Source organism: Drosophila teissieri, chromosome 2L, assembly GCF_016746235.2.
Source record: "Drosophila teissieri strain GT53w chromosome 2L, Prin_Dtei_1.1, whole genome shotgun sequence".
Lineage (NCBI taxonomy): Eukaryota > Metazoa > Arthropoda > Insecta > Diptera > Drosophilidae > Drosophila > Drosophila teissieri.
In genome coordinates this window covers 21,334,472-21,357,444 of record NC_053029.1, presented here as the reverse complement: position 1 = coordinate 21,357,444, position 22,973 = coordinate 21,334,472, and the positions used below count along the sequence as shown (strand labels likewise).

Sequence of the window (22,973 nt, the reverse complement as noted above, 5' to 3'; positions counted from 1 at the left end):
CTGGGAGCCTGGGCTGCAAGAGGCGAAAATACGTGACAACGAATCGATTCGAGTCCTTCTGCCGATCCAAATCAAGTCCAACGGCCCGACCTTGACGTGCCCAGTCTCGGCCCACATGGGTCAGGGTGTTCTATACAAATCCACATTAAGGTGGGAAACAAAAGTAACGCAATACGCGGCGTTCTTGTCATAATGATTCGCCCAACGATAAGAAAGGAAGGCAAAAAGTAGCTTGCCCTTAGCTTGTACTTATGCGCTAAATAAAAATGCAAATCTAAATGCTGCAAAGAGCCGAGAGGGGCGCAAGAAGCCAGCTGAGCACACAAAGGAAACCCCACGCCGACGGCACACAATGCAGATTCTTGAAGAATGAAGAACGCGCTCGAGGGCCCTCTAAGTCGACATCTGACTGCCGTAGTCTCTGGCGGATTGTTGTCTCCGAGGAGACGGCTTGGCTAATTGCAGATGCATCTCGGCTGAATCTCGTCTGCATCTCGCGGACTTTTTGTAAACAGTCGCCTAATTGTTAGCTCTGCAGATGTGTTGCGCCCCGAAGACACAGCTCTTTCGATTGCAAATGCATGCGAGAGACGGGGAACTCGAGTCCCAGTCCCAGTCCCAACCCCAACCCCAACCCCAATCCCAATCCCCTAAAGGCTGGGTACAGCATGAGCGAGCGTCTTGAATAAATTAGTTTTATTTGTGTCTGGAAGTGGGGCAATCTAAACAAATCGTGAGCGGAGCATGGGATTCGGCATTTCCTGTGGGGTGACAACAGTAATGTCGCGTCTGCGTATCATGTAAATCACAGGAGAAGCCGAAACGAAGAGGCGCAGGTGGGGGATTTCCCTACGTCAATACAGAAACACACGCCTCTGCAGAACCCAATCTCTTGCAGCATAATCAGCACAAAAACCATCTTCATAATTTTTACTAGGCTTTAAGCTTTCTGAGTGCGCATTCGAGTGAAACAGAACCCACTCCAGTTAAATACTCCCCTAGGCAGCGGCAATAATTAGCAAGATTCCACTTTGTCGCAGGATGACAATGGCGCATTTCTCCTGCGGGATTTTTCAATCACAACCAGACTCTTGGAGCAGCGGGATGATGGCTGATTGAATTTCTGGGATGACATATCCGAGCCGTGATTGTGATTGCGATTGCTATTGTGATTGTGTGGCATGTGTGGCAGCTGCTGCTCTGTATTGATTCGGTGCTGATTGTGTGCCGTGGGCTTTGTTTCATCGCAGCTTCACTGTCTTCGGCGGAAGCCATAAAAAGGTGACCGGCTGTGATGTAGTGACAAGTGCTGGGTCAATGTGTTAAAAGAGAGAGCCCGATGGATCTGTCCATCAGGCGAGATGACACAGATTGTCGCTCGAACACCGGCCAAGTTGCAAATTGTTGACTTATGCCGTTGCAACTAGAGCAGTCTGGCAGTAGCTGCCACCCAGATCCGCTTTTACGGGGGGCAATAAAACGCTCGCTTGGAGCACCGAGAATATGTTTTATGTGCCCAGATGGCAGCACGTGGCGTATACGCACTTTAAACCAAAATTGCCTTTGTGCCGTGAATTTAGAAGAGGTGCAGGACAGAACTTTGGGCATATAAATGACAAAGCCATTTGTAATGAAATATTAGGGCCGGCAGTAAAAGAAAGATCTGGCGTGGGGCGGGGCGTGGCAGGACGTCGGGTGGTGAACGCAGCGAGAAAGGGGCCGGAAAACATCAGCATTATACTTATTCATTATGCTGCTGGTCTAGGCGGAGGCGGATACGCCGAATGCGGACTCGCATTCCAGATCGTGGGCGAAGCGGAGTTAGCACGAATTTTATTGGACGCACAGCACATAAACATGATGCGGTCCGGACATTTGGAGAGTGGAGCACATGGCTCGAAGGCAGAAGGAAAATCGATGCCCATATGACCAATTGTGCATCCAAAAGATTTGGCCGAAAGCGAGGCGTGTAGTCTTAATGGCGCAGGTAGCAGAATTTAAATGGATTAAATAAACCGTCTCAGGAATCAATTATTCAAATGGAGTCGCATGCACGCATCAAATTAAATTTACTCTCAATGGAAAACAAAGTATGTTTTCAAAAGGAAATTAATGCTCTATGCTTCCCGATTTGGCAAATCTAGTTTTGGCCCCAGCCAGCAGCACAAATAAATTCAACTAGATTTCCACGATGACAACAGCATATCGCGATTGCTCTTTTTGGGCATGCCACCGAATAAGAAATGTGTATGATTGTGAATAAAAACCCTTTCAAGTTGTCACTAATGAAGTGGTTGGTTGGTTGGCTTGCTTGGTTTTTGCTGGCAATTCGGCTTTAAGCCACAATCCCAGAGTCCCACGCTTTTAGCCACTCAAATGTAAATTGGGCAAAACGCAACGCGAGCTAACTTTTCCCATTGCTGGCAGAATGGGGGAAAGGTCGATAAGAATATTGTTTAACTCACTTCAGCACGCGAATCTGAACTCAGCCGGATTTGTTGATAAAAAGTGAAAGTGGAAAGCGAAAAGGCAACAGAACAACGATGGGAGTCGATTTGCAGCCCCAAACAATCAAATTGAAAATTCTCATTGTGCCAATATTGATTTTGCTCGCTGCAAAAAGTTTATGCGTCTAAAAGAGAAATTCCAAGTAGACCAGGGAAAATTCGCATCCTAATTTCCTCCGTGATAAGCAAAAAGTTGGGAGCTATTCTCAATCCGTCTGCGATTTCAAGAGTCTGTGGCAAGGCCTTTTTCTGTGGCTGCCCCGTTCTGACATTTTTGCGTCGGCTAATTCGACGCCTTTGCCTGTGGAGTCGTGTGTTGCGAGCTTTATCTTGTTCCCAACATATTATTTATGGTAATCGACATCAAATGCTGCCATTAAGCTTATTGCCATGGCAAGCGGCAACAGCAAAGGCGTTTTCTTACTTATTTTAGCTGTTTTAGTTGGTTTCGGTGCTTCGGCTGTTTATAGGCTTCCAACGCTAAAAATATTGGAATTCTGCATGAGTAAATTCTAAAAACGTGGAAGTACATGAGCACTTTTAGACGAACCTTTCTATACCCTGTGTTTACCCTATCTATACCTATACCATATTTCCCGATAAAGCTTGTTACAAAAGGATTATGTTATGAATATAAAATAAAATTCAAGTTTGGTTTTTACACTAAAATTTGTGTACCCTTTAAATTTCTTTTAGTGTTTATTCGTTTGAATATTGTATTGTTGATAATTCTATCAATTCCAATTCCTTAGTGACAAATAGAAGAATTATGCATATAAGAAATATTCATAAAATTGAAATCAAACGGTCAATAACATCTACACCAGTTTTTCGTAGAGTAAAAGGGTATACTAGATTCGTTGAAAAGTATGTAACAGGCAGAAGGAAGCGTTTCCGACCATATAAAGTATATATAATATATAATATATATTATATATTCATGATCAGGATCAATAGCCGAGTCGATCTGGCCATGTCCGTCTGTCCGTCCGTCTGTTTGACCGTGCGTCTGTCCGTCCGTATGAACGTCGAGATATCAGGAACTGTAAAGCTAGAAAGTTGAGACTCAGCATGCAGACTCCAGTGACATAGACGCAGCGCATATTTGTTGACCTATGATGCCACGACCACTCTAGCCGAAACACTTTAGAAAAATGTTTAGATATTTTTAATATTGTAAATTTCTATCGATCTGCGGAAAAACTTTTTGCCACGCCCACCCTAACGCCCACAAGCCGCCCAAAACTGCCCCGCCCACACTTTTGAACAATGTTGTGATATTTTTTTACACATTTTCTTAGTCTTGTAAATTTCTCTCCATTTGCCAAAAATATTTTTGCCACGCCCATTGTAACGCCCAAAAACTGTCAGTGCTGACATTTCTCCCTCGCACTTCGACTAGCTGAGTAAGGGGTATCAAATAGTCGGGAAACTTATTTCATATTTCTCATATTCGAATTTTTCAACGCGAATGAATTTATGAGAAGCACGTCCCTCCGCTGAAGATCTCCCTTTCGTTTGGCAGTAATTTGTTTGTCTTTCATATTTGATTTTCGTTATGTACGCGACGGTGAGGGGATGTGTATCCCTTGGCACCTTATCAGCAGATTATTTGCATAATTTGTGAATATTTATCGAATCGAACATTGGCCTTCTGCGAATCGTTGTACGAGCTTATCTAAAGAAGCAATGGCGAGAGATAGCGATTACAAATCTCCTTATTCCGCTGAAGCGTGTGAGCTCATTAAAATACTCCAGAGTTGCTAATGGAAAAACTCGTGCAATAAAAATGAATTTATTGAATTTTTCGGCTAATTTCCCATTGTAAACTTATTTAATTACGAACTTTTTCCATGCTAATGCAAACTTTTTAGCGAGCAAGGAGTGATGGATAATGGCCACGAGCTGAAAGTGCCCCATTTGATTGGCTGCTTTTATAAATAAATAAATATTATGAAACTACTTTTATCCTGATTAATATCATCATGCGCTCACCCCCTTACATGCATGCACGTATAAACATTTGTTTAAGGCCCGGTAAAACTGCTTTTAGCCGCCCACTCGAACTCGGTCCTCCGCCCAAGCTATTAAGATTATTAAAAGCACCTTGATCTCGGGGGAAGGAGTTTCCCTGTGGCTCTGATGCTCCGTGGCAGGCAGGCCGAACTTATTGATCCATAAAGAGTATAAAACACGAGCAGTATTTGTATCTCACGACGCGATGAGGTGGGCGGATACCGGACTGAAGGGGTTGTCGGTGGGGGAATACTCGCATGTGCATGCGGATGATCTTTGACCTTTGGCAAGGTTGTACCTCCACTTTCTATTTCAGGCTCAATTAGGTTGCAGCAATTCTCTGTAAGAAGTGCCCCGGTAGACATAAATCTCTATATAGTATGTACACAATGCTCATCGACAGTGGGCCATGTCTTCATCTGCAGAGGTGTTTCCCTCCCCGGGCATTATCAATCTTTCATCTTCGTCAGCATTTGTTATAGTCGAGCTCCCCTCCTTGAGCACTCATTTATGCATTTTATTGGCTCTTGGCTAACCTGGAGCACCATCAATCATCTCGATGGCTATTCAACTGCGATCTACTCTGCCTTTTGTGCTTGTATTTGTTATTTGGACGAGCCGTCAAAGTGGTCCACCTGTTGGCCGCCGACGGCCCGCCTGTCCACCAGCTTGCCAATAATTTTAATCAATTATGCAAATCGCATTTATTGGCCGATGATGTATGCGATTTTCGAACCTGTGCATATATGTAGATTATGGGCGAAATGGACCGAGAGGAGCTATGTTAACAGTCGGCTCTGATTTGGAACCCGAGAACCCATTACTCATCTTTCCGGAAGTGCTGTGTGTGCCCACTCACATTGCTCAGCTCAACTTAAATGTTCTCGTGGTGCTAATACACATATACCCATATAACAATAGGCCCATTCTGGTCTCATGTTCACCCAACTGTCTTCGAAAACAGTTCTTTCCAGATAAGGGGGCGATAAGAACCCTATATATGGGTCCAATGCAAATACAGATACGCACCAGAAAATAATCGCTGCTCTCTTCGCTGCAACCTTCCAGCAGATTTAATGAATGAAATCAACTTGAATTACGTTCCTCCATATTGCGGCTTTGTTTCTCACTTTATTTGTTTACACACACTGCAGCTGTTGAATCACCAGAATGGCAAGAAATGTGTTTTCGGTTACCTTGCTTTGTTTCGCTTTGAAGGTAATAAATTTTTAACACAATTGCATTGCATAAACAATTTCAAAACTGCACTGGGAACGGGCCTGTTTACACTCCGTTGTCGTGTCGATTACATTTTTGGCCAATAGCCAAGCACTGTGATTTAACTGGTTTACTTCGACTTCGCGAACGCCCGCGCGCGAATCTTTCAGCTCAGCCCACGCACTTTCTGCAGCATGGCCAACTTGAAGATACTCGAATCGTACAGGGAAACAGATACGGATGGGCTCCAATGGAGGTGATGCAGAGGTGTAAATAGAGGTAGAGATTCAAACCGAGCCGAGCCGAACCGATCCGAAATGAACCTCTGGGCCAGCGATCGAGTTGTGCGCTGCTGGAGAGCTCGGCACGTATTAATTTCTGCGGCAGCGCTAAAGTATCCGAAAGATACGTTCCGCTGGTCGCGCACCAGCGCACATATCCACATATGTGGGCAACTTCGCTGCCGGCGTAGCCAACTTGTTTGACAGCGAGGTAAACACAACCAGAGCACAGATCTGCCTCGGCGTCCCCTCTGTATGTTTATATTTACACTTCCCGAAATTCAGATGGGAAGATGGAATGGGACGGATCGGCCGATCTCGTGATCTCGATGGGTCAGATGCGCGACGGGTGTCGTTGAGTTCAATGAAGTGCTACAATTTGTCGTCTCAAGCGGCAGCCGCGTTCGTTTATCTGCATCCGACTCGGTGCGGTGTCTTCAAGTTTAACTCGCGCTAGACAAGGATCTTGGTTTATAGTAAGTCTGAAATTCTGAAATCCGACAGCCATTTCCCCGAGCCCCAACTGCCAGCTGTCTGTGCGAATCTGTTTAGTCTGCAAAATGATTGGATTTAACAGTAACATTAATTAGCTTTAACTGATTCTAGCTAATTCTTGATTCATTCGTATGCAAATGGCTCCCATCGAAATTGGACAAGATTTTGGATTTTTTGGCTAATTAAACGCTTTGCCGAACGGGGCCACAAGCCCTCGAATGAGGGTCGAGAGTATCTGCAATTTGTATTTGCGTATTCTAGCAGGCGGCTCTAGACCAAAGCCCGAATGCTTCCGCTTTGAGGTGTCTTGGCGGAAATGGCTCTTTCAAATCAAATATTTTGTGGCTTGAGGTTTGAGGCTATTGTGCCCCACAAAAGAGTGTGTGTGCTCTATTTACGCCGAGAGTTTTCACTGCTCATCCAATTATTTATGGAGTTGCTTTCTCCGAGCGTGGGTCGCACAGATCCAACACCTAGGAATTGACTGAACTTGAATATCGATGCTGCTGAGTTACCAGGGTTGCCGTGGCCCTAAAAGAGGAAGCCCCGTTCACCTGCACCTAATGATACATAATTACAGGTGGGCAAAGTTTCAGTTTCCAAAGCATTTTCATTAGTTTGATGGCCTTTCTGGTAGGGATGGCCTGCTCGGGCGTTCCGGCTCTAATTATATAATCATTTTAATTGGATCCGGCAATGTTTGCTGGCGCGGTGGCTCCGTCGACACACAACAAAGATTAATCGCGTTTATGTCGGCGGGTCAGGAGACAAGAAGTCGAGCTAGACGAGCGCAAGTGCGAGCCATTGCTCTGTATCTTGCAGATACCTCGCCACATGCAAGGTCGAATGAGTGGTTGGGGTCGGTATCCCGAATGCATATTCCATTCCAATACAACATTAATTAATTTATAACTGTGATCTGCGTACCACCGTACGCCCACACTTGACTTTGGGCGTTTGTTTTCTCTCTCCCAAGACATTTATGAATTACTTGCAATTTGTATCTGCTTCAGCTCTTTTGGCTGCCTAAGGCCGCCCGCTCGCATTGCATTAGTCCCTAATTGGCTTCATCACGTGAGCGTGGTTTTGTCAGGGGAGCCTAGAGAACCGGGGCCAAAGGGAAAATCCAAAAAGCAAGAAAAAGCGGAACTTCCACCAAATAGCCTTACATTCTCACTAGACTAATAGTCTTACATTCTCACATAAATTTCCGGCACTCCAGAGTCTCTTTCAGAAGCGGCACTTCTATTTTTTATTAATTGTGGGTCTATTGATAGGCCCCTTCTTTGTTTTGGGGAACTTACTCCCATCACTAAGCAGACACCTATGTATGTATCTATCCGGCTCTGGAAATTGGGCTGTGCGTGTCGCACGCCACGTTCATTCGCCAAATTTCATAACACTCGCCTGCAAACGAAGTGTCAAAAACAGTTTCATAGGCCCAAAACACCGTGAATTCGCATGAATAATGTATTATGGTATAATTGCGGGGGTTGCCCACGGGCGAATCCATTCCGGCTTTTCCCAAAGCCAATCAGCCGGAAAAATTATACAAACGCAAATAAAAGGCAGCAGGAAATTCGGGTCAGCAAAGATGTTAACAGGAACGATTCGCTTTGAGGCAGCGCAGTGAAAGAAAAGTTATTTTATGTGGGGAATCGATAAAAGTTGATTGCTGATAAAATTTTTTTTAGGATTCACATCCATGCTTTCAAATGTATTAAAATAAAAAGAACAAAAAGTAACTTTATAGCTTATACATAATAAAATGAATGCATTTTGAAACAGCTACCACCTCTCCAAATCCTATACTAGTTACATTCGGGCAGCTTCAACAGAAACCGATATTGATACAGATGATGGCAACAAATAATATATAATATATAAGCATACATAATTGTGGAAACGCGATTTGTGAAAAATTAACTTCTGTTTGGCGATATATTGACATAGGTTTAGAAAAGGAATTCCAGAAAGAGACCATTGTATTCAAAAAATTTGTTCTTCACCGCCTTACAAGACTTCGAACCAAAATTAAGTTACGATTTGTAGTTACGACTTAATTTTATCAAAAATGCCGTAATCGTTACGTATGTAAAAGCGATGCAGAGAATTGCGACGGTTCAAGGGATTTTCCTCATTATTAGATCACTTGCATTAACCCTTTGCTGGCGATACTGAAAAGGATTGCAAGGCACTCTGACCGCACTTGGACCACTTGCCAGCGGACCAGTACCGGCACTGCAATTTTCACTGCCACACACTCGTCAGGCCACAGCCACCATATTAGTAAGCTGAGGTCAGGCATGCTGCCACTGTCGTGCCCCACTTTACCATAAATACTCGAATTTCCATTGCAGCCACTCGTGCATGGGTGGCACCCGAGAAGCTCCACACTGAAACGCAACCCCTTCCCCACTATTCGGTTCCAGTTCCCAATTCGGACCATTTCAATTAGCAGACACCTCCCTGAACCGGCCCATCCAAAAGAACTCGGCCGTGGCGAAAAACAGATGGATGTGGCGGCTCCATATGCATGTAGTACAGTGTACACATGTACTCGTGCATTCAGAACACTGGGCTGGAAAAAACTGCTGGCCAATATCCTGGCTGAAATTAATGTTGCTGTGGCAAGCACAAAGCCAGAAGAAGGGCAACAGCGAATCGGAAAAAAATGGAATGCCACAAACCGATATAATTCGCTGGGGGGAAGAGATGGGAGCGGATACACGTCCTTTCTCCGTTGTCAGCAGTTCCTTTTCCTGCTGCTCACGTCCACGGATGAGGAGGGGCTCAGACCGCAGCCAGGCTCGCCCCCATTCGAGGCCTCCTCCCCCAGGCCCAAATCCCGGAATATTGAGCATGCACGGCGGATCGGATATGCAACACGGCGGGTACGCCGAGTAATCACTATCAATTATATTGCTCAGCATTGTGTCGCACTCCGCGCACGGGATGTGCTGTGCTCCGGTGCCTCGTCTCCTGACTGGTGTAAGTAAGGACTTACCTTGCCATCGCCATCGGCATGGGCATGGTATCGCACCTCCAGCGATCCGCCGAGCACTGCATACCAGAAGCGTCCCTGCTCTCCGGCGCGAAAAACTGCGGGAGGAGAAGTGTGGGTTAGCTATCTCCGTGGCATATTTAATCCCCGCAATCTAGCACTCACGAGTCACTCCCTTCTCCAAGTCCTCATAGAATCCGCACATGGCCAACTGCTGGAGCGCAGATCCCGGAAGGCGACAGAGGGGCTCCACGCGACGCAAGCGGCACGAAATTAGCTCCACATCACGCAGGTTTCGGTCGCAAGGACTAAAAATTTGTTTAAAAATGGTTAGACCTTATTGTAATTATTAAATATTTATATATACATATATGCAATTGGAATTGTAGATCATATGTGATGGCTTTTTTAGCCAAGTGGTATATTAGATTCGTTGAATGCTACGTGGCAGGTCCCATCTCGGGAACTATAAAAGCCGCGCTCACCCTTAAAAAAGGAACATTGTCTAATGTTATTAGACCTGGAATATGATGTTTGTTTGCTTATCGCGCCACAAATTGTCTAGATCTGATCATTTCCTTTCTTACAATCCCGAAAATAGTCGCTCTGCAATATCATCACCTCGCTCGCACTTCTTTTGCTGGGCAATCAGCTAGGTATCAAATAGTCGAGACACTCAAATATAGCTGTCTTAAGTTTTTTTATATCGGATATCTGACTCTGACCTAGTAGCTAATTGTCGGTTCTCTAGGCCGCAGTGTCCTTTCTAATTTTGCTCAGAATACGTATGTACGTACAAATTTGTATTGCATTCATGTTTACATTTCGACCTTTAATATGCAAGTATTACTATTTACCTACTTTAAACAACGAAGAACAAATTGGGAAAAGGGACCTTTGTTAAAAAACTTAAAATGCTCTTATGAAATGGCGAAAACAAAAAATAAATACATGTAAAGGACTCTGAGAAATGATTCCATTATGAACTTAAAACAACCGAACAATAGAGTGCGATGAAGAAAAACGAAACCCAAAAAAGCGGAATAACAAGTATTTTGCATTTATAATTTACTGACTCTATGAAAAGCACTTCACTTGGATTATTCTATTTTTAACTTCGGACAAGGTCATAAACTGAATAAAAATAAGGAGAAATGGTAGCGCAAAGTATTAGTTCAACAATGAACTGAAATTAAAAATTCCAGTGTCATTTGTGCTGGGATTGTGCACGCATTAGGTATGCAAATTATATTTTTTGTCTGTCTGTGTACAAGTCAATTGAAAAATGAATAAATAAGTATAAGAGTTTCCGGGCCAGAATATGCAGAAAACGGAAGTCCACCCCGAATAATGAGAATAAAGGGAGAGAAAAGATGAAGCAATGAGAGTGAAGCGTCAACTAATTGCATTTAGGAAAAGTTAGCCGTCATATCAAATAAGCATTTCTCAAATTCAAGAAGTAAAACTAAGTTAATTTTAAATAATTTTTATAGTATTTCGCTTAAAAAAATATAAAGGTATTTCCCGCTTTTCCCCATAGCAAAATATACTTCCGGAAAATTATAATATTATCTTTTTACATGTCTGACAGACAACAAATTGCTCCTTGCTGCCGTGCGGCATGTTTCCAAAAGTTTTAGAACATTTTCAGGCGAGCTCCCGCCCACCATAAATCCCCCAGTACCGCCATTGAAAGCCCCACCCAACTTCCGCCTAATTAAAAATTCCATAAAATTCAGAAAGAGCGGGTGCGTCTGAAGGAAGGGCTGACCTGGGCAGACAAAGGCTCCTTGCAGTCAGAAATAGAACCTACGTTTGCCCCGGCCGGGCATCATCTGCATTGAGGGCTACTTTTGCAGCGAGGCGTCTACTTTTGGGCGCAGCCTGCGAACAACTTTCATCTGGCTGCTAGAGGTGAGCTGTTTTGCCGGCTCATGCATAATTCATTCACCAGTAGGAGCGGCAAGGGGGCCACCAACCGTTTCTGCGCTTGTCGTTAACCAAACAGTCAGGTCCTAAGTGCTTTTGTGGGGAGAGGTAGGCGAGGGGTGGTCCAAAGAGCCGGAAGCGCGTTGATGAGCATCCTAGGCAGCCAGCTCGTTGTTTATTATAATGGTTTTGCGGTTTTTAGGCACACGCCCGAAAGTTTCGTTTCGGAATTTTGTAATTGCCGTGCCGGCGATTCGTCAGTCTTAAAGTTGCGGAAATTTGCTCCTCGCACACATTAAAGCTGCTTCGGCACACGTGGCGTATGATAAATGTGCGGCCCCACTTGTGAGTAGGACGGCTGTTCCTTCGCCGGGAAGGGGAAGCCATCAATATCAATTGCTGTCTGCTGGCTTTGCCACTTCACGCCCTACGTTCTGCGATAACCGTGCCGTCTGCCAAGGATACTTCGTTGGTATGCACCGACGTCCCGCGTCCTCGTCTTACAGGTGCGCTTCAGCCCAGATCGCTCTTGATAAGCCGAAATATCGTGACTTGCCGCCCTTCGTGGCTGTGCCATTAATTCTGCCCAAATTAAATCGTTTATTTTGTGTTCGGGCTCCACTTCAGTAGCAGGCCACTTGTTTTAGGTCCATAAGGAGCAAAGAAAATCTGGATCTGCATACTGCACGCTAAAGTCCTGTCGCTACTGGGCCCTCTCTCTTTGGGCGGGGCAAACAAAAGGCAGCGAATTGCAAATATTTGCACGGCACAAGGCAAACAGTTAGCTTAAAGCCCTTGCCAGTTGACCTTTTCTTTTTTTGTTGCCGCGTAGTCACATGAGTGCCCGCCCGCTGACCCCTGACCCCTCACGCACTTGTGCGAAGCGTTTAAGCGTTGACAGAGCGTGAAATTTGAAGAGATTGTCCTGTGATTGATGCTGTGGGCGCGGGACGGTATAAGGCGGTATATTGCGGTATGGGGCGGAGGCACGCCCCATTCAGATAATACCAATGAAATATAAGGCCACTCTGCAATTATAGAGTGTGCCACACAACTGAGCAGTCGGTGGGTCGGCGTGGCTAATGGTAATGGTAATGGTGGCACCGAGTGATGCCCCAGAAGAAATCCAGAAATTTTCATCAAGTGGTCGTAAGTTCAATGTTGACTATGGCAACGAGATATATTGTGAAATAGAATAAAAAGAGAAAATTAATGGAAACTTTAAAGTTAGTCATACAAAAAATCAAAAGACGATTACGTTTTATTCCATTAATATAATGTTTTCACAAGACTAAACACTGATAAACAGGTATCGTTATTAAAACCTCTGAATTGCCGAGCATTTAACAGAAAGCCAGCATCAGCCACCATAAACTTAACTTCTGATAGTTATTCAGTTATCTGAATAAATGATATAATTTTTATACCTTTACAGCAGTTAAATTATTATTTTTACACGACGGAAAACACGTTTCTAGTGTATTCCATACAATAAAAGGAAAATTACTTTATATTAAAAATAGTGTCATTAATTGAGTTGGTTTATTTATGACGAATTATGGCGAGTGATTCAATTATTTTTATTTTCATTAAGAAAGATATGAAAGTCATAATTAACTATTGACTGCTCTTTAACGTCCAGGTTTGGCTGCGAACTTTTATTTTACGGTTTTCGTTGTCCAAATCAAGTATTATGAAATTATTGCTGTGCAGAAGGCGGCTCATTGAGTCACAGAGAATTTATATCGGGATTTATTAAAGCGGATAATTCGTGGCAGGCCGTGTCCACAATGGGGATGGATTGGCCACTTGCCAGCCGTCAAGGATGGAGGATGATGGGGCACCCAGATGTTGCTTCTTCACAAATGAATGTAGAGCATGACGGTAACATTTTAAAATGTTTCGCTTCTCGTTTTGTTTGTACTCCACGTCAAGCTTTTCGTTCAACTTACACGCACATCAATGTGTACTCCGGGAAAACAGAGGAAAGCAGCTTGTGCACTCAACTGGGAAATGCCCTAAAATTTAAGAAGTGGCACAGAATACGAGAAAGAATACGATTTTTTCAAAATCGCTGCTTCTTAATTATGCAGCTCATTCAAAAAATCGAATTAAGTTGCTCTTCTTCACCCAAAAATCTGGAACCACTAATTAAACTCACCGTTTGTCCATTGCAGTTATCCATTCCATCGCCATGTTGACTTTTTAATTAAATTTCCTTTGCACGATTAGTTTTCACCGCTTTAGCAATTGATACAAGTTATGAACAGCACATTCCACAAACACCGAGCCAAATAGGTGCCACAACTTTGAGCAGAGCGGGTCCAAAGTTGTGCAAATGAATTTGGTGTTGCGGGCCAGAAAAGCGAAATCAAAATACCTGGTAATGGCGGCCCTCGCATTCAGTTTGCAGTCACCTCAATCCGCGATGTGGCCGTCAATCTGCGATTCCCTTTGAATACGACATGCCAGATGGCACGGCCCAGCGTGGCACTCGGAATCCGCTTTTGGGAGCGTTTAAACGAGCTCTTTTCGAGTTGGAACCAGGGTTAAGTGAACGTAACTCGTTGATTAAGCGAAAGTTTGGAAATAGATTTCAGTTTGAGCTCCCGTTGGCTAGCGACAAGGATTCCGAGCAGCTGCAAAGTTAAATTGGGCGAATGTGAGTCCAAATTCACTACACAGTAGTCGTAAGTGTAAGCTAGCCTTGGGATGTCGGTGTTGGAAAACAGACTCTAATATAATTTATATAAAATGCCAGCAGCAGATGTAAAAGTTTCCCTCTTTCAGATTTTTTCAGCTACATAACTAATGTGGATTGCTATTGTTGGACTTGCCAAAAAGGGTTTTCCCAACTGCTGACAGCTACCCAGAAGGCCGCACTGCATCAGTGGGTGTGTGTGCGTGTATGTTTATGCGGGACTTGTGGGTATCTGTGTCCTCTAACAAAAGCAAATGTTATGAATAAGCTTTGATGCCTGCTCGGATGGCGGAGGGAGTGTTGTGGTGCAGAAGAGCGGGGGAGGACCAACAAACTGTCGGCGCACTAATCTAACAATAGATTTTCAGATAACAATAGATTACTCCACACACGGCGTATACTTAATGCGCAGTCTATAGGCACACTAATTTCGTAGAATGCCCAAATCCAGATCGTATGGCATGCGAAGGCACGATCTCCCCGCGAATTCCCCTGTGTGCTGAATTCGTTACCGGACTCCGTGTTTGCCCATTCGCTGCACTATATCTGTATCTGCACAACGTCTGAGTTTTTCGATCTGCGTCAATGGGAAAAGCATAGTTTATGGCACCCCATCAGAATTGCAGTGGCTTTCGTCAGCGAATTGGGACTGCAGGGTAACGGCTCAAAAGGAAGACACCGCGGAGGACCATCAGCTCGCATATGAATAATTAAGTATCCCCCACCTTGGCCAGCGGAGGCGCCTGAATTTATGCCACGTTTTCTGACGTGTCGCTCCCTAGCTGGCTCCACGTAAATGGCGACAAAAGCCCCGGGGTGATAAGACTGATATTGGCGATATTCCGAGTGGGCGACTCGATAAGCGACCACTTTCGAACGTGTTGTCAATCCTGCCAGCCAAATGCAATTAGTACCGGAGTGGAGGTTCCCGTTAACGAATCGAATTAAACAAGCTTTGAAATCGCCCAGGAAACAGATGTTTCATCTAATTTCCACTTAAGGGTTTCAAACTTAGTTTTAATTAAGCAGCCGAGTGAAAGCAAAACTTTGAACTACCAGAGATGTGATTTAACTTCCCACTGCAGTCGTTTCTAGGCGAAAAACTTAGCCATTTAGCTAGCTGATAGCTGATAGATCCAAGAATCATAATGAGTCGAATGCTCAAGCATCCTTTCAGTGGAGAAAACGATCAGAAGATGCAAGAAATGGGGCCACGAGACGAAGAACAGAACAACTGAGCATCTGAAGCAGAATTTGATATTTTAAAACACTTATTTTCTGGCAAAAACGGAAAATGCACTTTCTATTATTGAACCAATGCAAATCACCGAAATCCAACGAACACCTCTAATTTAACCGACTTTACCGAAAATTGAACTAAACACTTTTTAACGGCTTTCAAGCACTTGGTATATACAGTTCTTGGGTAAACATATCAGTTCTTGACCTCCGCTGAAGCGCTATCGCGTCCGATTCATTTGGTAGTCGCGTCGCAACTGCTCGGCCGCCTTCCATTTTCCGACTTCCGAGCGGCGCTCTTCACCACGCTCCTGTCCTGCGCCTCGCGGGTGGGTTTCCCGGCGGAGATTGGGGGTCGTGGTGGGTAGTTGGAAATTACTCATTGCCGATGACTGCAGTGTTGACGGCTGCGGTGCGGTACTTTTGGCCTTGTTGTTTGTCCCCCCCCCCGCCTCTTTCCGCCAATCACGTATTTTGGCGGGTTTTTTAGCAACAAGTTTGACAAATCTTCAGCACAGTGGGCTACGGGCTAAATGGGTAGGCACACTAAACACAAATAGTTCTGGCACATGAAATAAACAGAATTTAGAACCGAATCTAGTAGGATTAGTTAACTACATTGGCTTACATTGCCAAAAATTTTTTACATTTTACACTGAATTAAATATTTTTGCAAGGGTTGGTGTGCCAATCATTAATTTTTTGCTATCAACATTAACGGTTAATATCCCATTGCAATGTGTATGAACATTTTTCTACGATCTTTGGTTATTTGCGTTGGTTAAGAATATAAAAAAGTAGAACAAAATAATTACGAATACAAAATAACTTAATTTAAATTTAGTGTATGAGTAATTTCCTTCGGATTCCTAATTCTTATTTACCTAATTTGGTCAGTTTTCAAATACTACTTCAATACAATACTAAAGAATGCTATATGAATAACCGGGATTGATACGATTTATATGAATATCTCTCCTGCTTAGTTCAACTTGTGTATTGTGATTTAAAAATGAAAAGGTGTTCTAACCTGATATATTGTATTACAAATAATATTGCTTGCCTAGTCTGCTTTAAATTCAATGTGTTTTGACTCTATTCACTCAAATATTTTCTCAGGTCAATGTTTCAGCAACATTTGCTGCTCGCTCTTCTATTGTATCTGCTCCAGAACAAACTGTTGAGCGTAATTTTGGTGAGTCGTCGCAATTCGCCAGCTCTTCAACAGGCTCTTGTCCGTCCGCTTGGCCGTCGGGCGGAAAACCCACTGCTCCCGGGCGGAACTCCCCCAAACACTCGCCTGAAATTGCACATAAAATGGAATCTCAATGCGAAACAATCAACATGTCAATTAAATAATGCACACCAGCAGCGGACACGAAACAACGGACAGAATTTACGGAGCGGGTGCGTGGACACTCGGACTTTTGGTCACTTGGACATTCACTGACGGCTTGTCACATTCAGCGAATGAATCAACGGCGATTCAGTCGTGTGGGCTCCTGAAAAGGTGCAAAAATGCAAAGCTTTTCATTTGTTTTCTACTTTTCCTGGGGCTGCTGTTGCTGTGGTCGCCGCCACAATATTTACGACACTCTCGAGTGCCTTTATTTCCGCATGAATCATTCCCAGTTTCGGTTCCAGCTCCACAGGCTGCCACAACGCGTATAAATTCTTGGCTTTTTCTTTTAGCACTTAATGCACAGAACGAAAAATAGTTAAGATGGATCGTCGACTAGTATTTTATATGTATTCCATTATATACAGAGGGGTGTTTCTACCGTAATATAGAGTAAGTGCTTAAATATAGAGGAGCTATTTAGAAATCTTAGATGAAGGCTTTTTTTAAATATGTTATAATTTCATATAATTAACGATAAAGCTATAAAGCTCATTCATCAAAGTTTTCTGCTTAAGAAATATAATTGACGTAATAGAACTAGTAGACTGTTTTCCCTGTGTGGCAGAGGGTTTTTTAGTTCTTTGCTCATGGGGTTTCATAGGTCGCATTTTTTATGAACCTCCCCCAAGTTGACAGGACCATCATAGACATTTTTTCGGGCTCGCCATTGCGGAATGAATTCCAGGAATTTAACGGCCGCTTTGCCTGTTGAATATGTCATCACATGGGGATGAATCCTGCTCCATACGTCCTGTTCCCCCAGACACAACACAACGCCCCGTCGGTAATTATGATAAATGCGATATTAATAAACTCCGCTGGTGGGCACGGCTGGCGTTAAAGGCCTTCATGGCCGGACCTAATGCATTTTCTTTTCATCATCAACGCATGTAGCACCTGTTCTAATGGCGCTTCCTGCCACTTTGATTGTGGCCCATTAGCGGAAAATGCTGTTGTATGTACATTGATCGACCTGTTAGGAAGTCGCTTTTGAAGTCCTTGTCCTGGACTTTGGCTCCCCATTCTCACCCAGTCGCTTCAAAAGTCAGTCACCAGATCCGTCGGAACGTGTTTACGACCTGATTGCACATCCACCACCCACCACCCACTTGCTGATGTCATTAGTATCGCATGTGTGCTACACTTGGTCTTTAGTTGCATTAATGGTTATTCAATCAGCGTTTAACGAAAATTGCCTATTAAAGCTGTCTTGTGTTCCTGTGCCCCTTCATGCAAATGTTTGCGTATTATGGCCATGTAATTTGATTAGCTGATAAATGAGGTAACGCCAGCGCACGTGCAATCAGGAGCACCAGGGCCACTGCCTCCATGTTTTCACTGGCTAATAAGGCACTCGTATATGCCGCAGTAGTCTGATAGATTCACCAGAATCCCCTACATCCCCACCACCCCTCCAATGGACCAACGTGTAGCCACATTTGGGCGCAACTCAAGTTGCTGTTGTACTCGCTCTGTGCGAATATTGATGTCTACCTGTCGGGATTTTCAAGAAGGCGTGTTAAGTAATGTTCTTGAGAATCAGAGAATGGTATTAAGTGGTTCAACACATTGCACTTTGGGGATATATATTATGTATTTAGCATTTTAATTGCCTTAAAAGCAGTAATTGGCGCGGATGTGCAGGATATTTATCTGCAATTTAATATGTTTAACCTTTAAGGACGTTTATGCTATAACACAATCACTGAATTTCATCTTATCAGCATAATCCTGGTAAATTTAGCTGAATAAGTTAGTTTCCACAGGAAACCCAATACAAATACTTAATTAGTGGCCAAGAGATTTTCTGTCAATACCCGCTGCCATTCGACAAATACGCGCAAATCAAAAGTTAATAGCCGCGATGGAGTCTCTGTCATTTGCATTCAACCAAAAACTTGATTATCCGCACGATTTACGGAGCGCAATTGTGGGCGGACAGGCGGACTGGCGGATGCGGGTGGAGTGAGCGGACTGTGTGCTTAATGAGCTTAGTGAAATGTGTGCTTAAAATTAACTTTCAGCCAGCAATCCCGTCCCTGCAAATTGCCCCCGCCGTCATCGTCCTCCCAGTCTGTCGCTTTGGCAGCTGTTGCTCAGTCAGACATGGTTCATGGCTCATAATTACGCATTCAATTCGGCAGGCAGCTAGCTCCAAAGCCCCAGCTGAAGCTGGCCAAATCGGAGAAGGGTCGTCGTCGTCGCCCGCCCGAAACTGCTTTAATAATTAAGTCTCTTGAACATCAAGACATCGTGTCGGTCAACAATAGTGCCAGGGCAAACAGACGGGGAGGAGGTCCTTGGAGTGGAGCTAGCACTTCGCCAGGGGTCCAGTTGGCGATGTCATCTGCCAGCTAACATCCTCCGACTGCAGCCTGTTTGGTACCAGTAAAAACTAATTTCTCGCCTTGCTGAACATAATTTTATGCAATTGTTTTCCGATTAAACTCTACACTGGAAGTGCCACGGCAAACCCGCATGATGCGTGCCCCTTGGCTGAATGGCATTTGCATGTGGGGCAGCATTTCGGCCGCGTCTCCGGGTGGCGGAAGCAATTGAGTTCCAGAACGCATCCGCTGTGTGTTGTTAATCGATTTGGGCACGACTATCGAAGCGCCTTCATCTTGCTGTACTTAAAGTTTTTATTATTTGCTGTCAGACGGCACCACGTGGCGGATACTTGATGTACAAGTGGGACGTTAATCGCCCCATAATTGGATTAATTAACGGCCGGCAACGAAACGCCATTAATAGGGCATAGCCCCACCTAACCTCACACCCCTGTGCTGGCCACCTTGGAGTGGCAAGTTCAATGGCGTTCGGCTTTAAGCCCTAATGGGTTCTTCGACGGGGGAAAGCGTACATATCGGGTGCATTGAACGGCGCACCATCTGCCACTTCCATCGGCATTGGCCAGCACGCAGCACAGAAGAAACGGAATTGGAAAACCGAAACCAATTTACATTTTGTTTACCTTTTAGCTAGCACACCTCTGCGTCCATCGTCTTTGCCTTTGACAGCGATGCGCCAGTGCCTAGGCAGTTTATCCTAGGATTCTATGTATAAAACTGTTTTTAAAATTACATCTCGATTCATTTTCGATTTCATTGGACTCCGTTAAAGCAAGCTCAACATTATGTCCCATCATTTCTTTAATCCTTGGTTCTGCTCATAGTTTTAGATGGAGTATCATTGTGGCATATGCATTCTTACCATTAAATCAAATAAATGATATTTAAGAATTCCAATTAAGACACCCCTTCTGCGCCAACATATCCCAGCTCCTTTAAAGCTCCCTGTGCAACTATTTTACAAGCGTACCGCGCCACCTCTGGTTCTTTGCCGCCTTCTCTGGCTTTGAATAGCTGGAATTTATCGCTTAACTCCGCACACCAGCTGAATCGTGTGGCATGGGGTTTGGGGTTTGGGCGTGGGTATGGGTATGGGATAGAAAAGGCGTTCAAACTGAGTGTGTAAGTTTTAATTTTATTTTCTCACTTCATTTGGAGGGTTTGCCTGGGCTCCGCATTGGCGACTTCAACACTTTGCATACATTTGCATAAGTACTCCGGCAGTTTAAGCAAGCTGTCCGGGAAGTTAATAAACAGGATTCGCCTCTTGCTCGGCTGATTTTGGATGGCAATGGAATCTGATTGCGAATTGCGTCCAAGTGGGTCGGCGGTGCTGTCAGACGACTGATTATTTGTGGATTATAGCGCTAATGTGAAGCTTATCGCGTGAAATTCGCCTTAACACTTTTTGCGAGACGCCATAGCGTCCTTGGAACTCCCAGCCACCGCCCATCTCCAAGGCTTTTTGCTTAGCCAGTCCCGGGCCCATAAGCAAATACCGTGCAAATATCACATTTGGCGGGGGCCGGACACTTTGTTTGCCTATTTAATCAAAGCAGCCCGGTGGCCATTAGGCGCACAAATATTGCCCAGGACTCTGTGCTGTTTTGCCATCGCAAACACGCAGCATGAACAAGGCTGACCGGCGAGCAGTTATCTTTGACCCATTTTCGACTGGCTTGCTCATAAACGCTTTGCTCGCAGACAGACAAATAAGTTTGAATTATTCACGATCCCTCGCAGATGGTCATCAAGGACGAAAACATCATAACATAATTTGTTTTTGCCGTCGATATCTCGGCTTAAAAAGTAGCATGCTTCTTTACAATGGATAATGAATACCTGTAGCAAGCAAAATCGCGCAGCACGGAACATAAACACCTTTGATAGGAAACTGCACACTTAAAGTTTTAATACTCTTTCAACTCACTTATATTAGTTGAGCAACACAACTCGCCCTACACCATCATCGCTATCTGAGACCTCTTAAGTTGTTTCATTTTATTCGCACACATGCTTGTGGCGATTCTCAGAACATTTGGCTGGCCCTACCCTCGCTATTGGACCGTCCCGGCAGCAGGAGGGGCACATTGGAGGTGGCGCTACGTGTTGCCATCGGATATATCTTCCTGTGCGTGCCTAGAGTACCGGAAAAAAGACCTACGACAATGGGGCTACCCTCTTTAACTGCGGCGCCTAATGCGCTTTTGATAACTTGGCCGAGATGTCTGAGCCGCGTGACATCTTTCTTGCCGTCGACGGCGGTGTCGCCATCAGGTTGGTAAATAGTTTTTCCGGCAACTCGACTTCCCCGGCTGTTTTACTGCCCCTTTCTCACATTGCAACAGCCCCGGAGTTGGGCTAAATTAAAAAGCGTCCATCAAGCATTTCCCCAGCGAAAATGCAGCCGGACTGTGTTGGAGTGCCGAAGGCAACAGGGCTTTGTATATTCTTGTTTTTACTTCGCAGGCAGGTGCTTCAATTCTCAGGCTCGTCCTGCTTCATTGAGGATGGAGCTTTAAAATATTCCGCATTCAGGAAAGAAGAGCGAAAATACAAACTCGATTTATATTAACAAGATTTTACACTCACTGGGGTCCTTAATGTTGAAAAACCTCTCTTCCATATCATTCAATTTAAGCTGAACGAACACTTTACCCAGTGCTTAGATTGATGTATCTTTTTCCAATTAGTTCATCCACTGCCAGAGATATATATTTCAGCCCAATTGTTGCCAATACGAGGTAATTTTCATTGATTTCCGGGTATTTTAAGGGCGTTTTGGGTGTCAAGTTCGTAACGAGCGCGGTCTATGTTTTTTTGGTGGGGATTTTCCCATAAATAATTCATTGGAACATGTAACAGAAGTGCGTCAAGTGGTAGCCCGGCTCCACCGCACCCGCATTGGATTACACGAGGGGACGTGGACGTGGACGCGTCTGCCGCACTTCGCCGGAGTGGATGTATATTTTTTATGGCACCCCGGGGAAATGACGTACTATGAGTGCCGGTTTAATACACAAAACTTTGGCAATATTGTCGCACAGTTAGCGCGGATACACATACCAACCATAATACCACTCCATTCCATATCGCACCCATGCCATATCGCACCCCGACCCACGGCAGGCGATACAGACTTGTAGACAGACAAATGTGCGATTAAATGCTATTTTTGTGCGGCCTGTGTCTATTGTTAGCAAAGTTATTCAATTTCTTTACGCCCACACACTTGAACACCACGAATTGCAAATAAATACTTGGTGTATCAACAAATCGATCATTTTTCCGCAGTTAAGCTGAAATCATTGAGTGCAAGTTCGGCCAAGGCCCCAAAATAAAGATTTAAAGCAAACAAATGCGGTGTGTATCTGCCGTGGCCTGCGTCACTCCGAAAATGGCACACGCAAATAAAGTTAAAGAGCGGAAAACGAGCTGAGGACCTGGAACTTTATGAAGTATTCGCCCATTCGGCCCATCAGATAAGCTGATTCTGGCCATCTTTCTCGTCTCACAAAAGTAGGCAACAGTTGGGGAGCAAGCTTGATTAATTACCCTACTTTCCATAGACATTCGCATTTGCATTAGCAGCTCTTTAATTGAAATCAATACAACCCACCCGACGCACAGGCCAAAACTATTCGTTTCACAAAATTAGCATAACTAATTCGCGGAAGAAATGTTATATGACTTTTGCTTTCATTATTTCGAACGTTTAGTGTTTTTTTGAAATATACTTGTCACATTAAGAACTTGTGTGTGTTTTTTCCCAGTGCGTAAGCGAAGTTTCCAAGGGCCTTTTTTATGACCTCACTTTCGCCCCTTCGTAC

The 22,973-nt window shown here is 44.3% G+C and overlaps 1 protein-coding gene across 2 annotated transcripts in view; it reads right to left on the bottom strand.

Annotated features, from left to right (window-relative positions):
- Positions 1-15,639, bottom strand: part of LOC122611896 (rap guanine nucleotide exchange factor 4) — a 38,081-nt gene extending 22,442 nt beyond the window's left edge. Inside the window, exons 1-5 of one of the 2 annotated variants that reach the window (XM_043785282.1) lie at positions 15,518-15,639; positions 13,831-14,089; positions 13,612-13,757; positions 9,687-9,829; positions 9,525-9,619 (exon numbers count right to left, since the gene is read on the bottom strand). In XM_043785282.1, the coding sequence (XP_043641217.1) occupies positions 9,525-9,619; positions 9,687-9,829; positions 13,612-13,646 (273 nt within the window). In that variant the 5' untranslated portion in view covers positions 13,647-13,757; positions 13,831-14,089; positions 15,518-15,639. Of the gene's footprint in view, positions 1-5,552; positions 5,848-9,524; positions 9,620-9,686; positions 9,830-13,611; positions 13,758-13,830; positions 14,090-15,517 lie in introns of those variants that run through there. The other variant, XM_043785285.1, reaches the window with a different exon arrangement.
- Positions 15,640-22,973: the final 7,334 nt, after the last annotated feature.